Consider the following 20938-nt stretch of genomic DNA (forward strand, 5'->3'; position numbering starts at 1 on the left):
TTAATGAGTCTGTGTGTTTATGAATGATCTGTGTGTTTATGAGTGATCTGTGTGTTTATGAGTGATCTGTGTGTTTATAAGTGATCTGTGTGTTTATCAGCGATCTGTGTGTTTGTCAGTTATCTGTGTTTATGAGTAATCTGTGTGTTTATTAATGAGTCTGTGCGTTTATGAGTGATCTGTGTGTTTATGAGTGATCTGTGTGTTTATCAGCGATCTGTGTGTTTATGAGTGATCTGTGTGTTTATGAGTGATCTGTGTGTTTATTAATGAGTCTGTGTGTTTATGAATGATCTGTGTGTTTATGAGCGATCTGTGTGTTTATGAATGATCTGTGTGTTTATGAATGATCTGTGTGTTTATCAGCGATCTGTGTGTTTGTCAGTGATCTGTGTGTTTATGAGTGATCTGTGTGTTTATGAGCGATCTGTGTGTTTATGAATGATCTGTGTGTTTATGAGCGATCTGTGTGTTTGTCAGTGATCTGTGTGTTTATGAGTGATCTGTGTGTTTATTAATGATCTGTGTGTTTATGAGCGATCTGTGTGTTTGTCAGTGATCTGTGTGTTTATAAGTGATCTGTGTGTTTATGAGTGATCTGTGTGTTTATGAGTGATCTGTGTGTTTATGAGCGATCTGTGTGTTTATGAGTGATCTGTGTGTTTATAAGTGATCTGTGTGTTTATGAGTGATCTGTGTGTTTATGAGTGATCTGTGTGTTTATGAGTGATCTGTGTGTTTATAAGTGATCTGTGTGTTTATCAGCGATCTGTGTGTTTATGAGTGATCTGTGTGTTTATGAATGATCTGTGTGTTTATGAGTGATCTGTGTGTTTATGAGCGATCTGTGTGTTTATGAATGATCTGTGTGTTTATGAGTGATCTGTGTGTTTATGAGTGATCTGTGTGTTTATGAGTGATCTGTGTGTTTATGAGTGATCTGTGTGTTTATAAGTGATCTGTGTGTTTGTCAGTGATCTGTGTGTTTATGAGTGATCTGTGTGTTCATGAGGGTTCTGTGTGTTTATGAGTGATCTGTGTGTTTATGAATGATCTGTGTGTTTATGAGTGATCTGTGTGTTCATGAGGGTTCTGTGTGTTTATGAGTGATCTGTGTGTTCATGAGGGTTCTGTGTGTTTATGAGTGATCTGTGTGTTTATTAATGAGTCTGTGTGTTTATGAATGATCTGTGTGTTTATGAGCGATCTGTGTTTGTCAGTGATCTGTGTGTTTATGAGTGATCTGTGTGTTCATGAGGGTTCTGTGTGTTTATGAGTGATCTGTGTGTTTATTAATGAGTCTGTGCGTTTATGAGTGATCTGTGTGTTTATGAGTGATCTGTGTGTTTATCAGCGATCTGTGTGTTTATGAGTGATCTGTGTGTTTATGAGTGATCTGTGTGTTTATAAGTGATCTGTGTGTTTATGAGTGATCTGTGTGTTTATCAGCGATCTGTGTGTTTATGAGTGATCTGTGTGTTTATGAGTGATCTGTGTGTTTATAAGTGATCTGTTTATCAGCGATCTGTGTGTTTGTCAGTGATCTGTGTGTTTATGAGTGATCTGTGTGTTTATGAGTGATCTGTGTGTTTATGAGTGATCTGTGTGTTTATGAGTGATCTGTGTGTTTATAAGTGATCTGTGTGTTTATGAGTGATCTGTGTGTTTATGAGTGATCTGTGTGTTTATAAGTGATCTGTGTGTTTATGAGTGATCTGTGTGTTTATAAGTGATCTGTGTGTTTATCAGCGATCTGTGTGTTTATCAGCGATCTGTGTGTTTATGAGTGATCTGTGTGTTTATAAGTGATCTGTGTGTTTATGAGTGATCTGTGTGTTTGTCAGTGATCTGTGTGTTTATGAGTGATCTGTGTGTTTATAAGTGATCTGTGTGTTTATGAGTGATCTGTGTGTTTATAAGTGATCTGTGTGTTTATGAGTGATCTGTGTGTTTATAAGTGATCTGTGTGTTTATCAGCGATCTGTGTGTTTGTCAGTGATCTGTGTGTTTATGAGTGATCTGTGTGTTCATGAGGGTTCTGTGTGTTTATGAGCGATCTGTGTGTTTATTAATGAGTCTGTGTGTTTATGAATGATCTGTGTGTTTATGAGTGATCTGTGTGTTTATGAGCGATCTGTGTGTTTATGAATGATCTGTGTGTTTATGAGCGATCTGTGTGTTTGTCAGTGATCTGTGTGTTTATGAGTGATCTGTGTGTTTATTAATGAGTCTGTGTGTTTATGAGTGATCTGTGTGTTTATGAGTGATCTGTGTGTTTATCAGCGATCTGTGTGTTTATGAGTGATCTGTGTGTTTATAAGTGATCTGTGTGTTTATGAGTGATCTGTGTGTTTATGAATGATCTGTGTGTTTATGAGTGATCTGTGTGTTTATTAATGAGTCTGTGTGTTTATGAATGATCTGTGTGTTTATGAGCGATCTGTGTTTGTCAGTGATCTGTGTGTTTATGAGTGATCTGTGTGTTCATGAGGGTTCTGTGTGTTTATGAGTGATCTGTGTGTTTATTAATGAGTCTGTGCGTTTATGAGTGATCTGTGTGTTTATAAGTGATCTGTGTGTTTATCAGCGATCTGTGTGTTTATGAGTGATCTGTGTGTTTATGAGTGATCTGTGTGTTTATAAGTGATCTGTGTGTTTATGAGTGATCTGTGTGTTTATCAGCGATCTGTGTGTATTTATGAGTGATCTGTGTGTTTATGAGTGATCTGTGTGTTTATAAGTGATCTGTGTGTTTATCAGCGATCTGTGTGTTTGTCAGTGATCTGTGTGTTTATGAGTGATCTGTGTGTTTATGAGTGATCTGTGTGTTTATGAGTGATCTGTGTGTTTATGAGTGATCTGTGTGTTTATAAGTGATCTGTGTGTTTATGAGTGATCTGTGTGTTTATGAGTGATCTGTGTGTTTATAAGTGATCTGTGTGTTTATGAGTGATCTGTGTGTTTATAAGTGATCTGTGTGTTTATCAGCGATCTGTGTGTTTATCAGCGATCTGTGTGTTTATGAGTGATCTGTGTGTTTATAAGTGATCTGTGTGTTTATGAGTGATCTGTGTGTTTGTCAGTGATCTGTGTGTTTATGAGTGATCTGTGTGTTTATGAGTGATCTGTGTGTTTATGAGTGATCTGTGTGTTTATGAGTGATCTGTGTGTTTATAAGTGATCTGTGTGTTTATCAGCGATCTGTGTGTTTGTCAGTGATCTGTGTGTTTATGAGTGATCTGTGTGTTCATGAGGGTTCTGTGTGTTTATGAGCGATCTGTGTGTTTATTAATGAGTCTGTGTGTTTATGAATGATCTGTGTGTTTATGAGTGATCTGTGTGTTTATGAGCGATCTGTGTGTTTATGAATGATCTGTGTGTTTATGAGCGATCTGTGTGTTTGTCAGTGATCTGTGTGTTTATGAGTGATCTGTGTGTTTATTAATGAGTCTGTGCGTTTATGAGTGATCTGTGTGTTTATGAGTGATCTGTGTGTTTATCAGCGATCTGTGTGTTTATGAGTGATCTGTGTGTTTATAAGTGATCTGTGTGTTTATGAGTGATCTGTGTGTTTATGAATGATCTGTGTGTTTATGAGTGATCTGTGTGTTTATTAATGAGTCTGTGTGTTTATGAATGATCTGTGTGTTTATGAGCGATCTGTGTTTGTCAGTGATCTGTGTGTTTATGAGTGATCTGTGTGTTCATGAGGGTTCTGTGTGTTTATGAGTGATCTGTGTGTTTATTAATGAGTCTGTGCGTTTATGAGTGATCTGTGTGTTTATAAGTGATCTGTGTGTTTATCAGCGATCTGTGTGTTTATGAGTGATCTGTGTGTTTATGAGTGATCTGTGTGTTTATAAGTGATCTGTGTGTTTATGAGTGATCTGTGTGTTTATCAGCGATCTGTGTGTATTTATGAGTGATCTGTGTGTTTATGAGTGATCTGTGTGTTTATAAGTGATCTGTGTGTTTATCAGCGATCTGTGTGTTTGTCAGTGATCTGTGTGTTTATGAGTGATCTGTGTGTTTATGAGTGATCTGTGTGTTTATGAGTGATCTGTGTGTTTATGAGTGATCTGTGTGTTTATAAGTGATCTGTGTGTTTATGAGTGATCTGTGTGTTTATGAGTGATCTGTGTGTTTATAAGTGATCTGTGTGTTTATGAGTGATCTGTGTGTTTATAAGTGATCTGTGTGTTTATCAGCGATCTGTGTGTTTATCAGCGATCTGTGTGTTTATGAGTGATCTGTGTGTTTATAAGTGATCTGTGTGTTTATGAGTGATCTGTGTGTTTGTCAGTGATCTGTGTGTTTATGAGTGATCTGTGTGTTTATAAGTGATCTGTGTGTTTATGAGTGATCTGTGTGTTTATAAGTGATCTGTGTGTTTATGAGTGATCTGTGTGTTTATAAGTGATCTGTGTGTTTATCAGTGATCTGTGTGTTTGTCAGTGATCTGTGTGTTTATGAGTGATCTGTGTGTTCATGAGGGTTCTGTGTGTTTATGAGCGATCTGTGTGTTTATTAATGAGTCTGTGTGTTTATGAATGATCTGTGTGTTTATGAGTGATCTGTGTGTTTATGAGCGATCTGTGTGTTTATGAATGATCTGTGTGTTTATGAGCGATCTGTGTGTTTGTCAGTGATCTGTGTGTTTATGAGTGATCTGTGTGTTTATTAATGAGTCTGTGCGTTTATGAGTGATCTGTGTGTTTATCAGCGATCTGTGTGTTTATGAGTGATCTGTGTGTTTATAAGTGATCTGTGTGTTTATGAGTGATCTGTGTGTTTATGAATGATCTGTGTGTTTATGAGTGATCTGTGTGTTTATTAATGAGTCTGTGTGTTTATGAGTGATCTGTGTGTTTATGAGTGATCTGTGTGTTTATTAATGAGTCTGTGTGTTTATGAATGATCTGTGTGTTTATCAGCGATCTGTGTGTTTGTCAGTGATCTGTGTGTTTATGAATGATCTGTGTGTTTATCAGCGATCTGTGTGTTTGTCAGTGATCTGTGTGTTTATGAGTGATCTGTGTGTTTATCAGCGATCTGTGTGTTTATGAGTGATCTGTGTGTTTATAAGTGATCTGTGTGTTTATGAGTGATCTGTGTGTTTATGAGTGATCTGTGTGTTTATGAGTGATCTGTGTGTTTATAAGTGATCTGTGTGTTTATCAGCGATCTGTGTGTTTATGAGTGATCTGTGTGTTTATAAGTGATCTGTGTGTTTATGAGTGATCTGTGTGTTTATAAGTGAGCTGTGTGTTTATCAGCGATCTGTGTGTTTGTCAGTGATCTGTGTGTTTATGAGTGATCTGTGTGTTCATGAGGGTTCTGTGTGTTTATGAGCGATCTGTGTGTTTATTAATGAGTCTGTGTGTTTATGAATGATCTGTGTGTTTATGAGTGATCTGTGTGTTTATGAGCAATCTGTGTGTTTATGAATGATCTGTGTTTTTATGAATGATCTGTGTGTTTATGAATGATCTGTGTGTTTATGAGCGATCTGTGTGTTTGTCAGTGATCTGTGTGTTTATGAGTGATCTGTGTGTTCATGAGGGTTCTGTGTGTTTATGAGCGATCTGTGTGTTTATTAATGAGTCTGTGTGTTTATGAGTGATCTGTGTGTTTATGAGTGATCTGTGTGTTCATGAGGGTTCTGTGTGTTTATGAGCGATCTGTGTGTTTATGAGTGATCTGTGTGTTTATGAGCGATCTGTGTGTTTATGAGTGATCTGTGTGTTTATGAATGATCTGTGTGTTTATGAGTGATCTGTGTGTTTATGAGTGATCTGTGTGTTTGTCAGTGATCTGTGTGTTTATGAGTGATCTGTGTGTTTATAAGTGATCTGTGTGTTTATGAGTGATCTGTGTGTTTATAAGTGATCTGTTTGTTTATCAGCGATCTGTGTGTTTGTCAGTGATCTGTGTGTTTATGAGTGATCTGTGTGTTTATCAGTGATCTGTGTGTTCATGAGGGTTCTGTGTGTTTGTCAGTGATCTGTGTGTTTATGAGCGATCTGTGTGTTTATTAATGAGTCTGTGTGTTTATGAATGATCTGTGTGTTTATGAGTGATCTGTGTGTTCATGAGTGATCTGTGTGTTTGTCAGTGATCTGTGTGTTTATGAGTGATCTGTGTGTTTATCAGTGATCTGTGTGTTTATGAGTGATCTGTGTGTTTGTCAGTGATCTGTGTGTTTATGAGTGATCTGTGTGTTTATCAGTGATCTGTGTGTTTATGAGTGATCTGTGTGTTTGTCAGTGATCTGTGTGTTTATGAGTGATCTGTGTGTTCATGAGGGTTCTGTGTGTTTATGAGTGATCTGTGTGTTTATGAGCGATCTGTGTGTTTGTCAGTGATCTTTGTGTTTATGAGTGATCTGTGTGTTTATGAGTGATCTGTGTGTTTATGAGCGATCTGTGTGTTTGTCAGTGATCTTTGTGTTTATGAGTGATCTGTGTGTTTATGAGCGATCTGTGTGTTTGTCAGTGATCTTTGTGTTTATGAGTGATCTGTGTGTTTATGAGCGATCTGTGTGTTTGTCAGTGATCTGTGTGTTTATGAGCGATCTGTGTGTTTATCAGCGATCTTTGTGTTTATGAGTGATCTGTGTGTTTATGAGTGATCTGTGTGTTTGTCAGTGATCTGTGTTTATGAGTGATCTGTGTGTTTATCAGTGATCTGTGTGTTTCTGAGTGATCTGTGTGTTTATCAGTGATCTTTGTGTTTATGAGTCATCTGTGTGTTTATTAATAAGTCTGTGTGTTTATGAATGATCTGTGTGTTTATGAGCGATCTGTGTGTTTGTCAGTGATCTGTGTGTTTATAAGTGATCTGTGTGTTTATCAGTGATCTGTGTGTTTATGAGTGATCTGTGTGTTTATGAATGATCTGTGTGTTTATGAGTGATCTGTGTGTTTATGAATGATCTGTGTGTTTATCAGCGATCTGTGTGTTCATGAGGGTTCTGTGTGTTTATGAGTGATCTGTGTGTTAAGAGTGATCTGTGTGTTTATGAGTGATCTGTGTGTTTATTAATGAGTCTGTGTGTTTATGAATGATCTGTGTGTTTATGAGCGATCTGTGTGTTTGTCATTGATCTGTGTGTTTATGAATTATCTGTGTGTTTATGAGTGATCTGTGTGTTTGTCAGTGATCTGTGTTTATGAGTGATCTGTGTGTTTATGAGTGATCTGTGTGTTTATGAGTGATCTGTGTGTTTGTCAGTGATCTGTGTGTTTATGAGTGATCTGTGTGTTTATAAATGAGTCTGTGTTTATGAGTGATCTGTGTGTTTGTCAGTGATCTGTGTTCATGAGTGATCTGTGTGTTTATCAGTGATCTGTGTGTTAAGAGTGATCTGTGTGTTTATGAGTGATCTGTGTGTTTATGAATGATCTGTGTGTTTATGAGCGATCTGTGTGTTCATGAGCGATCTGTGTGTTTATTAATGAGTCTGTGTGTTTGTCATTGATCTGTGTGTTTATGAGTGATCTGTGTGTTTATCAGCGATCTGTGTGTTTGTCAGTGATCTGTGTGTTTATGAGTGATCTGTGTGTTTATGAGCGATCTGTGTGTTTATTAATGAGTCTGTGTGTTTATGAGTGATCTGTGTGTTCATGAGTGATCTGTGTGTTTTTAAATGAGTCTGTGTGTTTATGAGTGATCTGTGTGTTAAGAGTGATCTGTGTGTTTATGAGTGATCTGTGTGTTTATTAATGAGTCTGTGTGTTTATGAATGATCTGTGTGTTTATGAGCGATCTGTGTGTTCATGAGGGTTCTGTATGTTTATGAGCGATCTGTGTGTTTATTAATGAGTCTGTGTGTTTGTCATTGATCTGTGTGTTTATGAGTGATCTGTGTGTTTATCAGCGATCTGTGTATTTGTCAGTGATCTGTGTGTTTATGAGCGATCTGTGTGTTTGTCAGTGATCTGTGTGTTTATGAGTGATCTGTGTGTTTGTCAGTGATCTGTGTGTTTATGAGTGATCTGTGTGTTTATGAGCGATCTGTGTGTTTATTAATGAGTCTGTGTGTTTATGAGTGATCTGTGTGTTTATGAGTGATCTGTGTGTTTGTCAATGATCTGTGTGTTCATGAGTGTTCTGTGTGTTCATTAATGAGTCTGTGATCCTCAGACTGTATTTCTTATCATATTTCTGTGAACTCTGAGACAGAAACTCACTCAACAGCTTCATTTTGATGTAATGATTAATTACAGACTCTTTTTTACTTCAGACAGGAACAGTCCGTTTTTTTAGCACACAGCATAAGCTCAGCGAGTTACAGAAGCTCTTAAGTGTAGAAAACTCAAACTGCAATAATAGTATCCATGAATGCATTTAGTTTGTTTTATGAGTGTACATTTGTGGAAAAGAAGGACTGAATAGCTTTATATCATAAAAGTGATGTGCAGTAATGTGGATTCACACAATTTTATTTCTAGATACATGAGTTGAAAACCCTGAAGAGTTTCACCAGTCAGACCTTCTTTTGTTTGCCTAAAGTGTTGCGGTTTAGCTGATTCTGATGTTAAACAACTGCTGTGGCTAAAACTGTCACCTGTTTTACATTATTTATCTTCTCTAAATACATTTCAAAGATCATGACATTTCCTAATTCTCAACACAAAAGTAGAACAGAACATATATAAAAAAAAAACTAACAAATGTTCCTCTAAAATAGGGAAAATCGTTTTTAAAATTAAAATAAAATTTAAAAAAAAAAAGTTTTCTCAATCGTCAAAATTATACAGCCATTGATGGGTTGAAGAGCCAAGGGTTCAGATTGACTTTACTGAACATCTCAAAGTGTTCATAATTGCATGATTTTGCTGTGTTTGGTCATCAAAGATCACCCCAGGAATCTTGACTGAATGGAAAGGGTTAATGGCAGCTGACTCCAGTTTGATCAAGAAGATATGGGCTGCGTCCAAACCGCCTACTACTCGGTAGGTACTGCATTTGAATTTAAACGTACTACTCGGGCGTTAGAAAAGTATGTTCTATACAGTATGAACATGAAAAGTACGAATGGAATACGGACGTACTACATCTGCCATTTTGTCATGGTCACGTGACCTACCTGTGTCAATTGCATCACTTTACTCCCATTCATGAATTTGCTCGTGGGGCATCATGGGATAGCGCAGCATGTATGCTATGCGCACTCCAGAATCTTGCCGGAAGTAGTAAGTCATCCGTGTACTGCTCGCATACTGATTTTCGAATTCTATGATTTCGGACATAATACTCGGCTCATATACTGATTTTAGCGTACAATATAGTATGGAAGTATGCAGTTTCGGACCCAGCCATGGTGTTAAGTCAGAGTTGCAGGAAGGACACAAGGTGTTCAGTTTTAGCTGGATTAAGCTGCAGGTGATGGTCTTTCATTCACGTGGAGATGTTCTAACTAAGGAGGTCCAGGGAGCAAGTTGTACATTGGCCTAAGAAAAGTTTGGACCCTTCTGGCTTTGTGAGGGAGGAGGAGAGTGATTTCTCTGCAGTAGGAGTGGATCTTAGCAGCTAAATATACCACTAATGGTTGCAGTCCTACCAGTAAAGCATTTAGCAAAATCTTCAGCTGACAAGAAGGTGATGGGTAAGGACAATGCAGTGAATTAAAGAGTTCCTATTATGGGTTTTTGAAAATGATCTTTCATGCAGTGTGTAACACAGCTCTAAGTGAGGTGAAATATCCAGCTAAGGCTTAAATCTGAAAGTGCACCATTTTTAATCCCATGGGGTCGAAGACCACGTATACGCGGTCTGACAAGTTTTTACCTCATTAAGCTGAAATAAACTTAAATTACACTTTCAGTTTTGATCGTACAGATAAGATCAATACATCGATCAAATCTGTTAGGTGTCTAGTTTTCAATGTGTACACTCACAATTACAACAAACGTGTGCGCTTTTGCAAAACAAGGATAATAAACAGTGTAGGCAATCTGTCTTTTCTTTCTCCGTGAACTGTTTTTAGAAACGCGTCAGTAAAATGCGATGAAACTCACAAACACGAAAACCAAACACCTAGAGATGAGACACATATCTTTAGAAAGCTTGAAGTTTCTCTATTTTTAAATTCATGTGCATGTTGAAAACAAATATTGTTTGATAAAGTAATCAGTATGAAACCAAAGCTATTTTTAGTTTCTCAGTCTAAGCTCATTAGAGGTAATGCTACCACGCTCACGAGGCTTTGATATTACAAATATCCTGCATGAGACTTGTGCAAGATATGGTCTGTCAGGAAAAACACGTCATTAAAATGAACTGAAACTCAGCAAATACTCAACAAAGAAATATGAGAGATGTTTCTAAAGAAAGCTTGATATGTCTACTTGTGCATTAACCAATTCAAGCCAGAAAAAAATAATCTCTTTTCTTGTAATCCGTATAAAAGTAAGTACAGATTCTCCTGTCTCCTCATTACAGCGAACGTGATCCCGCACTCAGTGAGCATACTGTTCATATAAAAATGAACTAAAGTGTGCCAGGTAATAATGTACAAGACATGGCAAGACATGACATAAAACGACAAGCTTTATTTTAGTTACTTACTTTCGACTGAATGTTGGCACGCTACACGAGTGAAGAAGCATGATACTAAACAGCGCTGAAGAATTTACTTTCTCCTCAGAGGAAGAGTGCGACTCTGATGACGAGCGCATGTTAAAGAATGTCTAGACTCAGCAAAGGACAGAATTCCTGTTGTTGGAATATCAAGCCAATTCCATGTGTGTTCAATAAGAAAAGGTCTGGAGAGGTTTTTCTTCAATGCCAAAAAATAATAGTAATTTATTAGATACAAATAAACAATTCAATGACAGAGCTCTGGGTTACGTTACCCCATTGCAATACAAGAATTACATTCAAGAGGTTCGCAACTAACATACATTTCCTGACACCAGCATATATACACAACTGATATTAACAGGTGGAGTTTGGTGTAATGTCACTTATGAGTAATTCTGCAGTCCTTTGGCTCTTGTACCCCAGACATACTTCCTCTTTCTACAACCCTTCTCTGCATACCAGAACTGAACAATTACGTGCGTATCTAATATTTTTTACAACTTCTACAAGCATCATGGCAACTTGTGACATGTATAGACCGCAGTCCAGAACAACCCTAAATTTATTCTTTAATATATTTCCTCTGGTCAGCAGTTCCTCTAAAAGTATGCAGCACAGTAAAAAATAAAAATAAACAGGAAGCGTGTCAGGTCAAGATGTGATCTCATACATAAGAGAAAGGTTGATTAATCTGTTGTTAGTCTGAATATTTTTCTAATAAAAAATTAAAGACACAAAAGTAATAAAAAATAAATTCATTTTTTCCTACACTGTCAAGTAAGCCTTTTATTATTACCTTCATGATTTATATAAAATATGTCCTTGCTAGTGGTTATATAACCACAGCAACTATTGAATAAATAAAATAAATTATGTCAAGTACTTTACTATAGTATGCTTCAAAACAACTTCATTATTCACTGTAACTTGCTAATAATGTTTTTCATGTGAGTATGGTAATCCTATTTGTGGTTACTAGTGTTAAAATATAGTTTCTTTGTTATTTGCATTCGATTCTCTCATCAAGTATATATATGCATAAGCTATTGTGAAAAATAAATACTGAGAGTTGTTTAAAAAACAGGTGCTGTTCAGTTTATAATTCCTATGGTAACTGAGTTTGTTAGGTAAATTAGTACTAGTGTCAGTGAACATCACAAAAATGTTAATAATATAGTTTATGTAATCATCTTGCTTATTCTTTAATTAGATTTGCTATGTGCAAGTTTATATAGTTTACAGAGTATTATACAGTGTGCTGACTCTCACAAGTGTATCTCGAGTTATTTTGTGTGATAGATATATTTTAAATAAACTGCAAATATATAAACTTATTTTTTTTCTCAGGTTCATTCTCTTAGTCACATACCTGTCTGATGGCTCATTTTGCAGCTCATTATGCAGGTCTTTGTCTTCTCAGATGTGACTCACTGCATAGTAATGATAGTTCATGCCTTCTCACATAGACCATTTTAACTCAAAAAGTGACTTAGAAATTTTAATTCATTATATTGTTTTTTGTGAGCAAATAAACAAGATGCAAGTAAACAAGATTCTCTCATCATTTTGAAGCAAAAACACTAGGCTACAAGATCCAGTTCCCAAAAGTCTTGTGCACAAATGTTCTCTGTGTGTTTCACAGCCTTGATTCAGTGACTTCAAAATTTTAGTTTTTCACTAACCAGGCAAAAACGTTTCATTCATTTGTGCTGTTTACAGTGTTATCACTTTTTAGCTATTTGTTTTATTGTATTATATGTTATGTTTTTATGCTTATATGTTTTTAAGATACTGAAAACAACACAAATGTCAGTGCATGTCAAAACTTCCCCAGAGCCCCAAAACACCCTCAGAACCCAGAAGGTTAAAACTATTGATTCATGTATAAAAGAGTCAACACAGAGTGGTTCAAATAAATTGTCGGGGTAACAAATCTTTAGCCGTGTTGGCGTGACAACGATATGTTGTGTGCACAGACTTGAGAAAATTGAAAACACTCACAAACACTGTAGCAGATTCCGGTTGGATCATGTCATGAAGACGCTGTGCTTTGAAGTATGAGAGAAAGTTATTATACACCCAAAGATGAGGCTGTGAAGAGTCAGTGGTTGAAGTTTATTTTTGAAATAAAAAAAAAGCATTACAGCCCCAGCCTTGTGCTGTTTTTCTGTAATTTTTATGATGAGTGCTTCCGTAATCTACACGTTTACAATGGGGCATACATCGGCCGTTTGTTAAAGGAAGGATCAGAAAAGATTAATGATGTATGAGACTTTGTCAGAGCTTGATAGATGCATAATAGGGGCTTTAAATGTCCTAAAGAGTTGCAGATGTCTGAAGTGCTGTTGAGCTTCTAGTGGAAAGTAAAAAACTTGATTTGGTAAACAAAATGCTTTTTTTTTTTGCTGTTTGGAACAACTAACATTTGGCGGGATGGTGGATCTTTAGCGGGGGAAGGTGGGTCTTTGGAACGACCGCTGGCAAACGCAATGGATGCGCTCACCGGAGGCGTTGATTAGACCCGGGCCCGAGTCCACCAAGCCATGGCCGAAGAGAGACCACCTTTTTCGGCATGTCCCGCGCCTGGAGGTGCGCGCGTGATACTGGGTTTCTCTGACCTGCCGTTGTGTTTTCGGAGAAGGCGAAGAAATGGGCACTTAGTGCAATTTTGGCTTTAGCGATTGAACGAACCAGGGGTCTAAGAGCAGGCCTGTTGCCCCAGGAGGTGCGACCAAACCCGGGCAAGGCCGGTGGGCGCGCCCCATGGAAGTCAGGGGCCCGTGGCTGAGCTGTTAACCTAAGCCGAAGTGCAAGTTGTCCCCTCAGGCCAGCACGGGCGCATCCCGGTGCTCTTAGCGAAGAAGCAGGGAGTCTATGGCCCGGCGTCCGCGCCAGCTTGCTCCCATCAAACAAGCCACATGCCAGGGTCAGTAGTGCTGGGGTTATGAGCTGTCTGGACCCCCGTTCGATGGTTGGTGCATATCGATATGGTTGTAGCAGGTCGTACAAAAAAGCTCCCACTGCCGGCGCATGTGGAGCCGCCACCAAAACGGTGCATGTTCGATGAGGTCCGACGCCCCCGAGCCTCCGGAAGCTTTGGACCCGCAAGCTTATCCATTCCCGGACTATGTCCCCATGCTGAGTTGAGTATAGTTGTGGCACTTTACTGTTGGTCTAGTGGGGTTGTGTCTTCAGGGCTGTGTACTCTTGGTTGTACCCGTTCTGCAGACCTGCTTTTGGGGGAGTTTGAAGGCTTTCAACCTGGCAGCGAGCCTACCGACCTTTCTGGGCTACATGGCAAGAGGCATCGCGGAGCCAGAGAACTTCCTGTTTCTCTATCAGCCGGCCCGAATCCGAGCTTGGGCTGCCCTGCTGGGCCGGACGCGGATAGCCGAGCCTACGAAACAGCACTACCTGAAAAACATAGCCCAGTTCCTAGACTACCTCTTGGAAACCCTGCCGGCCTCCTGCCGCCTCTCCAGCACGGCCCTGGTACTGATTCGCAGGGAGGTCAGAGCTCTAATTCGCGGCATATGCCAGCGTGTTGTCGTGCACAAGGTCAGAACCAAGCAGGCGAAGGAGAGCAGACTGATAGCCAAGGCCAGCCTGGTGCGCTGTCACCAGACCGCTGGAAGGAAGATCCCTGCCCTCCTTGGTAAGTGAGCTGTCTGCCGGTCAACGTTTCCACCTTTTCGTTCCTCCGTTTCTGCTCCAGGGCACCAGCAGCTCTTGGTTGAACCAGCCACATCATGGAATTCCATTCGGGGGAAGGTGGGCGGGCTTTCGTGGCTGGTTTAGCTGGGTGAACCTAGAGCTGCTGGTAACCCAGAGCAGAAATGTTTTTTTCCCGCCCCCTCCCTTTGCTTTAGGGCACCAGCGGCTCTGGCTAATTTAAACCATTGGTGGTCTAATTTGTCTAACTTTACTGCCTTCATCAGATAGCCTGGAGTCCAACCCAAACACTAGGCAACAATGGCGCTTCTATGGCTTTCTTACTGGCTACCTAACTTCCATCTCAGGGCACCGCTGTGGAGTCTTCCAAAATTTGACCATCCAGGAGGTTGAAGAGGCCTCCAGAAGCCTGGACGAGTCTGCCTTTGTCATTAACGTGAGTATGGCGCAAGTAAGGTCTCTAAACAGGGAGGAATACAGCTGGTTCGGCAGATTCTTGGACTAAGCCAGAAGGACCCAATTAAACTAAGTCCAGCTGTGCTTTTTCTCTTATCCTAGCTTTCTTTATTCCACTTTTGTGCAATACCCCTCTGGTCGGTGCCTAGTAAGCCTTTTGTTTTCCCTGTTTTTTATTGCCTTATTGTGTGTTTTTTTTCCATCGTGAAGCTTATCTTTAAGTCTCACAGCTCTGGTAGCAATTCAAGGGACTCAGGTGGCAGCTCTGGCCATTTGTAGGATTCATGAGGATCTGGTGCTTGCCATTCGGGGAATTCAAGAGGAACTGTTGCTCGCCATTTTGGGAATTTAAGAGGATCTGACGGCAGCTACATGGGGGATTCAGGAGGATCTAGAACCCGCCATTTACAGGATTCAAGAAGATCTGGCACCCTCTCCGGGAACTCAGGAAAGGGGATCTGGCAACTCTGGAGGATCTGGCAGCCCAATTGCCAATGGCTCTTGTTGTCCGTGTGGCCATGTGTATCAAAATAGAAAAATATATATATATATATTTAATTCAGAGGATTATGACCATGTACAAGTACATCTTGGAACTATTATATTATATTAGTTGTCAGTTTTTTCAGTGTTCAATTTTTGTGATCATTCTACAATGCTGTCAGAAAGAAGACAAATAAAGTACATAAAATATAACTGTAAATTGGTAAAACTGTAAAAGGTCTACAATGGGCCTTTTACAGAAATTACAAAAATTTCTGGAACTTCACCCTCTTCCCCCGGATCGCCCCCCGCCCCTTTTAGGTTTTTCTAGCTTCTGTAAAGTCTCTGAACAGTACTGGAAAAAAGATACCCACCCCATAATATCCAAAACTTTTTGGCATGTGCTTTCTACTACATACGTGAGCTGGCAAATATCCTGCATATGCAAAGTGTTCATGCAGATATTTTACTATTTAGAAATAATCAAACATTGTGCATACAATATCTCATTACAATACTTTTGCATAGTTCTATTTCTATTTTAAAATTAAGTAAATTAAATTACTTTTAGATGATTACAAAAGTGTTGAAAATTGGATAATTATTTTTTATATTGTACATGGGAGAATGTGCTTCTGTAACATTTTTGTGAATAGTGTGAAATTTTTTGCAAAAGTAGGTCTTTTGATTTTTGTTAAAGTATTTTTATTCTTTATTGTAAATGTGATATTACTCAAAAAAACTTTTTTGTAAACTGAAACATTGTTTAATAAATGTAATAATGTTTTATATTTACTTAAAACAAACCGACACATTTTGGATAAAGCAAAATGCCTTAAAATAGCTATTGAAGGAACACATTTGACACTGTTAAGGTACAAGTTAACTGTTAAGTGTCTTGTCACTTTAGTGGTACCTTCATGGATAAGATTTGTACCTTTGGTAAAGGTACAATATTGTATCAGCAGGTTTAAAAAAAACAAAGGTACATTTTGGTTTCCCATGGTACAAATCATGTCTTAAGGTACAGTTTTGTCCCATAAAAAGGTACTGCCCCAGTGACAAGGGTTTGTACCTTTTTTGTACAACATTCTACATTTTTTTCTCAGAGTGTACCACTTAAAATAGTGACAATCAATTTTCAAAATGTAGATTTTTGAAATGTTAAGTTTCTACTCATATTAATTTTATTATTCTAACAAGAAATAAATGCCTAGGTCCATATGTTAATTGTGAAACTAACTCAGATGTTGTTGCTCTTGTCCTGTAGCTGTGAATGAGTGAAGCACCATGGAAAATGTCAAACAGCTGCTCAAGAACTCACTGAAAGAACTGGTAGAAGCTGAACTAAAAGAGTTTCAGTGGTGCTTAAGGAATGACTATAGATGTATTTCAAAATCTGAAATGGAGAATGCAGACAGGTTGGAGACAGTGGATAAGATGGAGTCGTGTTTTGGACCAGAAGGAGCTGTGAAGATCACAGTGGACATCCTGAGGAAAATAAACCAGAATGACTTGGCTGAAAAGCTGGAAAATACACAGAAGCAAGGTATTGTTTCATTCATTGTCAAACTTTATTCAAATATTCACATATGTATCAGATTAAATCTTCCATATTATAGCTATGTCCTAGCAAGGCTTTTAAGTCAGATGTATTGTCATAACATTTATTGCACAGCTTCAGATGAACCGTCTAAGATTTAGCATTGCTATGGGCAACAGTGATTGCCAATCATAATGCTAATGCATGTAAATGGGTGCTTGCATTTCACAATATCAACATTTATGGGCTTCGGGAAGCTGTATGTCTGCTTATGCTGAATGTGAATATATTGTTTGTCTTTGTTTCTCTAAATTTGTAAATAAATGTAATTGTTTTTTTTTTTAATAAAGGGAATAATATGTTTTACTTTAATGTTTTTTCTCTCTGTCTTGTAATGGTGCAGCTTCAGAAAACAGTAAAACTCCTCTTGATTACACAAACATCAGCCATGAACTAAAGAAGAACTTAAAGGAGGACTATAAGCAGATATTGATTGGTAATTCGCAGATGGGTCGTAAGAAGTACCTGGATGATATTTATACTGATCTATATGTGGTGGAGAATGAGAGTGGAGGAAGAGAGAATGACCATGAGGTAATACAAATGGAGTTAAAACACCACAAACAGACAGCCAAAGATAAACCACTGAAGTGTAACAACATGTTTAAAGTTCAGCCTGACACAGGTCGACAAAACAGAAGAGTCCTGACACTGGGGATTGCAGGAGTGGGAAAAACTGTCTCTGTCAATAAATTCATCCTAGACTGGGCTGAAGAAAAAGACAATCAGGAAATAGTCTTCATATTTCCACTGCCGTTCCGTAGACTCAATCTGATTAAAGATGAAAAGTACAGTCTCATAGGTCTGCTTAACAAGTACTTCTTTAGTAGAACTGGAGGACTGAGCTCTCTTCCTGAAAAACAAGGCAAGGTCATGTTCATCTTTGATGGACTGGATGAATATCGCTTTGAATTGAACTTTAAGGAGGATAATGGATTTGCAAATATTGACCAGGAAATGACAGTGAGTAAGATAGTAACACATCTCTTAAAGAGACAGCTTCTACGCTCTTCCCTCATCTGGATCACGTGCAGACCAGCAGCAGCCAGTCTGATACCACTAAACTACATTGATTGTGTGACTGAAGTGCGAGGATTCAGTGATAAGCAGAAGGAGCAGTACTTCATCAAAAACAGCAGTCCTGAGGTTGCTAGAAACATCATCGGCCACATCAAGAAATCCAGAAGTCTGTATATCATGTGCCACATCCCCGTCTTCTGCTGGATCTCTCTCACTGTTCTTCAGCCTCTGCTGGGTCAAGAAAGCAATAAAAAAACACCCACAACTCTCACAGGGATGTATACCAGCTACTTACTGTCTCAACAGCAACAGATGAAAGAAAAATACAGCAATAATTCTGAACCTGAAGCCAAGGCCTGGTCTTTTGATGAAATTGTTCTAAAGCTTGGGGAACTGGCCTTGAAACAGCTGCAGGAAGGACAACTGATTTTCTACAAAACAGATCTAGAGAAGTGTGGCCTAGATATCAAGGAAGGGTCTGTGTTCTCTGGATTATGTACTCGAATATTTCAGGAGGAAAACCCCATTTCAGGGGAACAGGTTTACAGTTTTGTACATCTCAGCGTTCAGGAGTTCATTGCTGCTCTCTATGTGTATTTTACTTACAAAAACAAGAAAGCAAATCTACTTCTTGATTCCTGGAAAAAGGAACTGACATGGAAACTCTCTGAAAGGCCCCTGTTTAAACTTCATAAGGATGCAGTCGAGAAGACTTTACAAAGTAAGAATGGACACCTGGACCTTTTCCTCCGGTTCCTGCTGGGTCTCTCTTTGGAGTCTAATCAGAATAACCTGAAGCAGCTCCTCCCAAGACTGAAGCTCAAACCTGAAAACATCAAAGACACGACTGACTTTATCAAAGAGAGAATAGAGGAGGAGAAATCAGCAGAGAGGACCATTAACCTCTTCCACTGTCTGAATGAACTGAAGGATGACTTTGTGGAGGAACTCCAGAAGAGTCTGAAGTCTGGAAATTTTACAACACAGGATCTGTCCTCTGCTCATTGGTCTGGTCTGGTGTTTGTGCTCCTGATGTCAGAAGAGACTCAAGAGAAGTTTGAACTGCAGAAATACAGAAGATCTGATGAAGCACTGATGAGACTGATACCAGTGGTCAAAAACACCACAAGAGCACTGTAAGAGTTTTATGTATACACTTATGCCCATTTCACACATTAATTTGCGACACATCTGCAATCTTTCACTTCAAATAAGCATTACTGATCTCCTGCTGTATACAATTTTGCTGAGTGGAGTCGTACCTTCTTGTTTTAAGCATGCTGTAGTACAACCCCTTTTAAAAAAAACCAATCTGGATTCATCAGATTTAAAAAACTATCGACCAATTTCAAAATTGTCTTTTCAGTCTAAAATCTTGGAGAAAGTTGTCTTTCAACAGCTTTCTAGTCACTTAATTGGAAATGACATTCTTGACAAATTTCAATCTGGTTTTAGGACACGGCATAGCACTGAGACAGCACTCCTAAAAGTGTCTAATGATATTTTTCTGACGGTTGATTCTGGAAAATGCGCACTTCTAATTTTACTAGACCTGACTGCGGCATTTGACACAATACATCACAATATCTTGATTGAGCGTTTAAGATTGTGGGCTGGGATTCAAGGAAATGTTTTAAATTGGTTTAGTTCTTATCTTTCAGGGAGGACCTTTTCTATTGAATTGGGTAACTTTTCTTCCTCATCTGCACGTTTGGAGTGTGGTGTCCCCCAAGGTTCAATTTTGGGCCCAGCTCTTTTCTCTATCTACATGCTTCCCTTGGCAGCAATTTGTAAGAAGCATAATGTAAGCTACCACCTCTATGCTGATGATACTCAGCTTTACTTGCCTATGAAAATGGGAGAAAATTCTGTTTTACAGTCCTTTTTCACCTGTTTTAACGAGATTAAGGAATGGCTGGCTGGTAATTTCTTACACTTGAATGAATCAAAAACTGAAGTAGTAGTGTTTGGTCCTCCGAGTGTCTGTGAATCTACAATTAATAAATTAGGTTCGATCAAGCCTAAGGTCCACAGTCACGTAAAAAATCTTGGAGTTACTTTTGACACTGAGTTAAAGTTTGACAAGCAAATAAACTCAGTCGTCAAAAGTGGTTTCTATCAATTAAGGAACATTGCCAAATTGAAGCCTTTTCTTTCTTTTAAAGAGCTGGAAACTGTCATTAATGTTTTTATTATGTCAAGACTGGACTACTGTAACTCTTTGTATTCTGGAGTTTCACAGGCATCAATAGCACGCCTGCAGCTGGTTCAAAATGCAGCTGCTAGGCTTTTAACTGGGACAAAAAAATTCTCTAGTATCTCACCAGTTTTATTGTCTCTTCACTGGCTCCCAGTCCAATTTAGAATTCAATATAAATTATTGCTTCTAGTTTTTAAAAGTTTGAATGGTCTGGCACCGACTTACATTTCTGAGCTTCTTCACTGGCACACTTCATTGAGGCCAATCAGGTCAGAAAACACATTTCAGCTAGTTGTCCCCAAAACGCGGTTGAAATCAAGAGGTGACAGGGCTTTTTCTGCTGCAGCCCCCCGACTGTGGAATGGTCTGCCTTTACAGATCCGGTCATGTTCTTCTCTTGGTGCTTTTAAGTCTCATCTAAAAAATCACCTTCTGTCGCTTGCCTTTGATTGTAATTAATTTTAATCTGTTTTACATATTTTGCAAATTTTTTATATATAGGTATAGATTTTGTATGCTGGTCGTTTTGTAAAGCACTTTGGTCAACATCTGTTGTTTTTAAATGTGCTCTATAAATAAAGCAAACAAACAAACAAACAAACAATATCTGTTCTCCTTAAGTTTATTTCATTTTAAGACATTTATTCAATGCTTTGATTATTCTTTTATGCAATACCAATATAGAATCTCTATATATAATATAGGAGATAGAATCTCTCCTTTCTGTTAACACATTTAAATGTCTAAATATAGATGGTGTGGTGATAGCCACACAGATTACCAGGCCCGGATTGGCTAATCGGGAGGACCGGGAGAATTCCCGGTGGGCCGGTCCGTTTTTTGGCCGCGAGGGCCGATGTCCCTACAGTGGCGCCCCCAGAAAGTTTTCATAGGGGTGGCCAGAAGAGGCCACACCA

The 20938-nt window shown here is 38.6% G+C and overlaps 2 protein-coding genes across 5 annotated transcripts in view; both read left to right on the top strand.

Moving 5' to 3' along the window:
* Positions 1-20938, top strand: part of LOC141381809 (uncharacterized) — a 705874-nt gene that overhangs the window by 301456 nt on the left and 383480 nt on the right. The window lies entirely within an intron of this gene.
* Positions 1-20938, top strand: part of LOC141381797 (protein NLRC3-like) — a 49097-nt gene that overhangs the window by 13838 nt on the left and 14321 nt on the right. For 2 of the 4 annotated variants that reach the window (XM_073948341.1, XM_073948342.1), the window contains exons 2-4: positions 8860-8957; positions 16469-16747; positions 17145-18957. In XM_073948341.1, coding sequence (XP_073804442.1) covers positions 16489-16747; positions 17145-18957 — 2072 coding nt within the window. In that variant the 5' untranslated portion in view covers positions 8860-8957; positions 16469-16488. The remainder of the gene's footprint in view (positions 1-8859; positions 8958-16468; positions 16748-17144; positions 18958-20938) is intronic. The other 2 variants (XM_073948343.1, XM_073948344.1) reach the window with 1 other exon arrangement.

This window comes from Danio rerio, chromosome 4, assembly GCF_049306965.1.
Source record: "Danio rerio strain Tuebingen ecotype United States chromosome 4, GRCz12tu, whole genome shotgun sequence".
Lineage (NCBI taxonomy): Eukaryota > Metazoa > Chordata > Actinopteri > Cypriniformes > Danionidae > Danio > Danio rerio.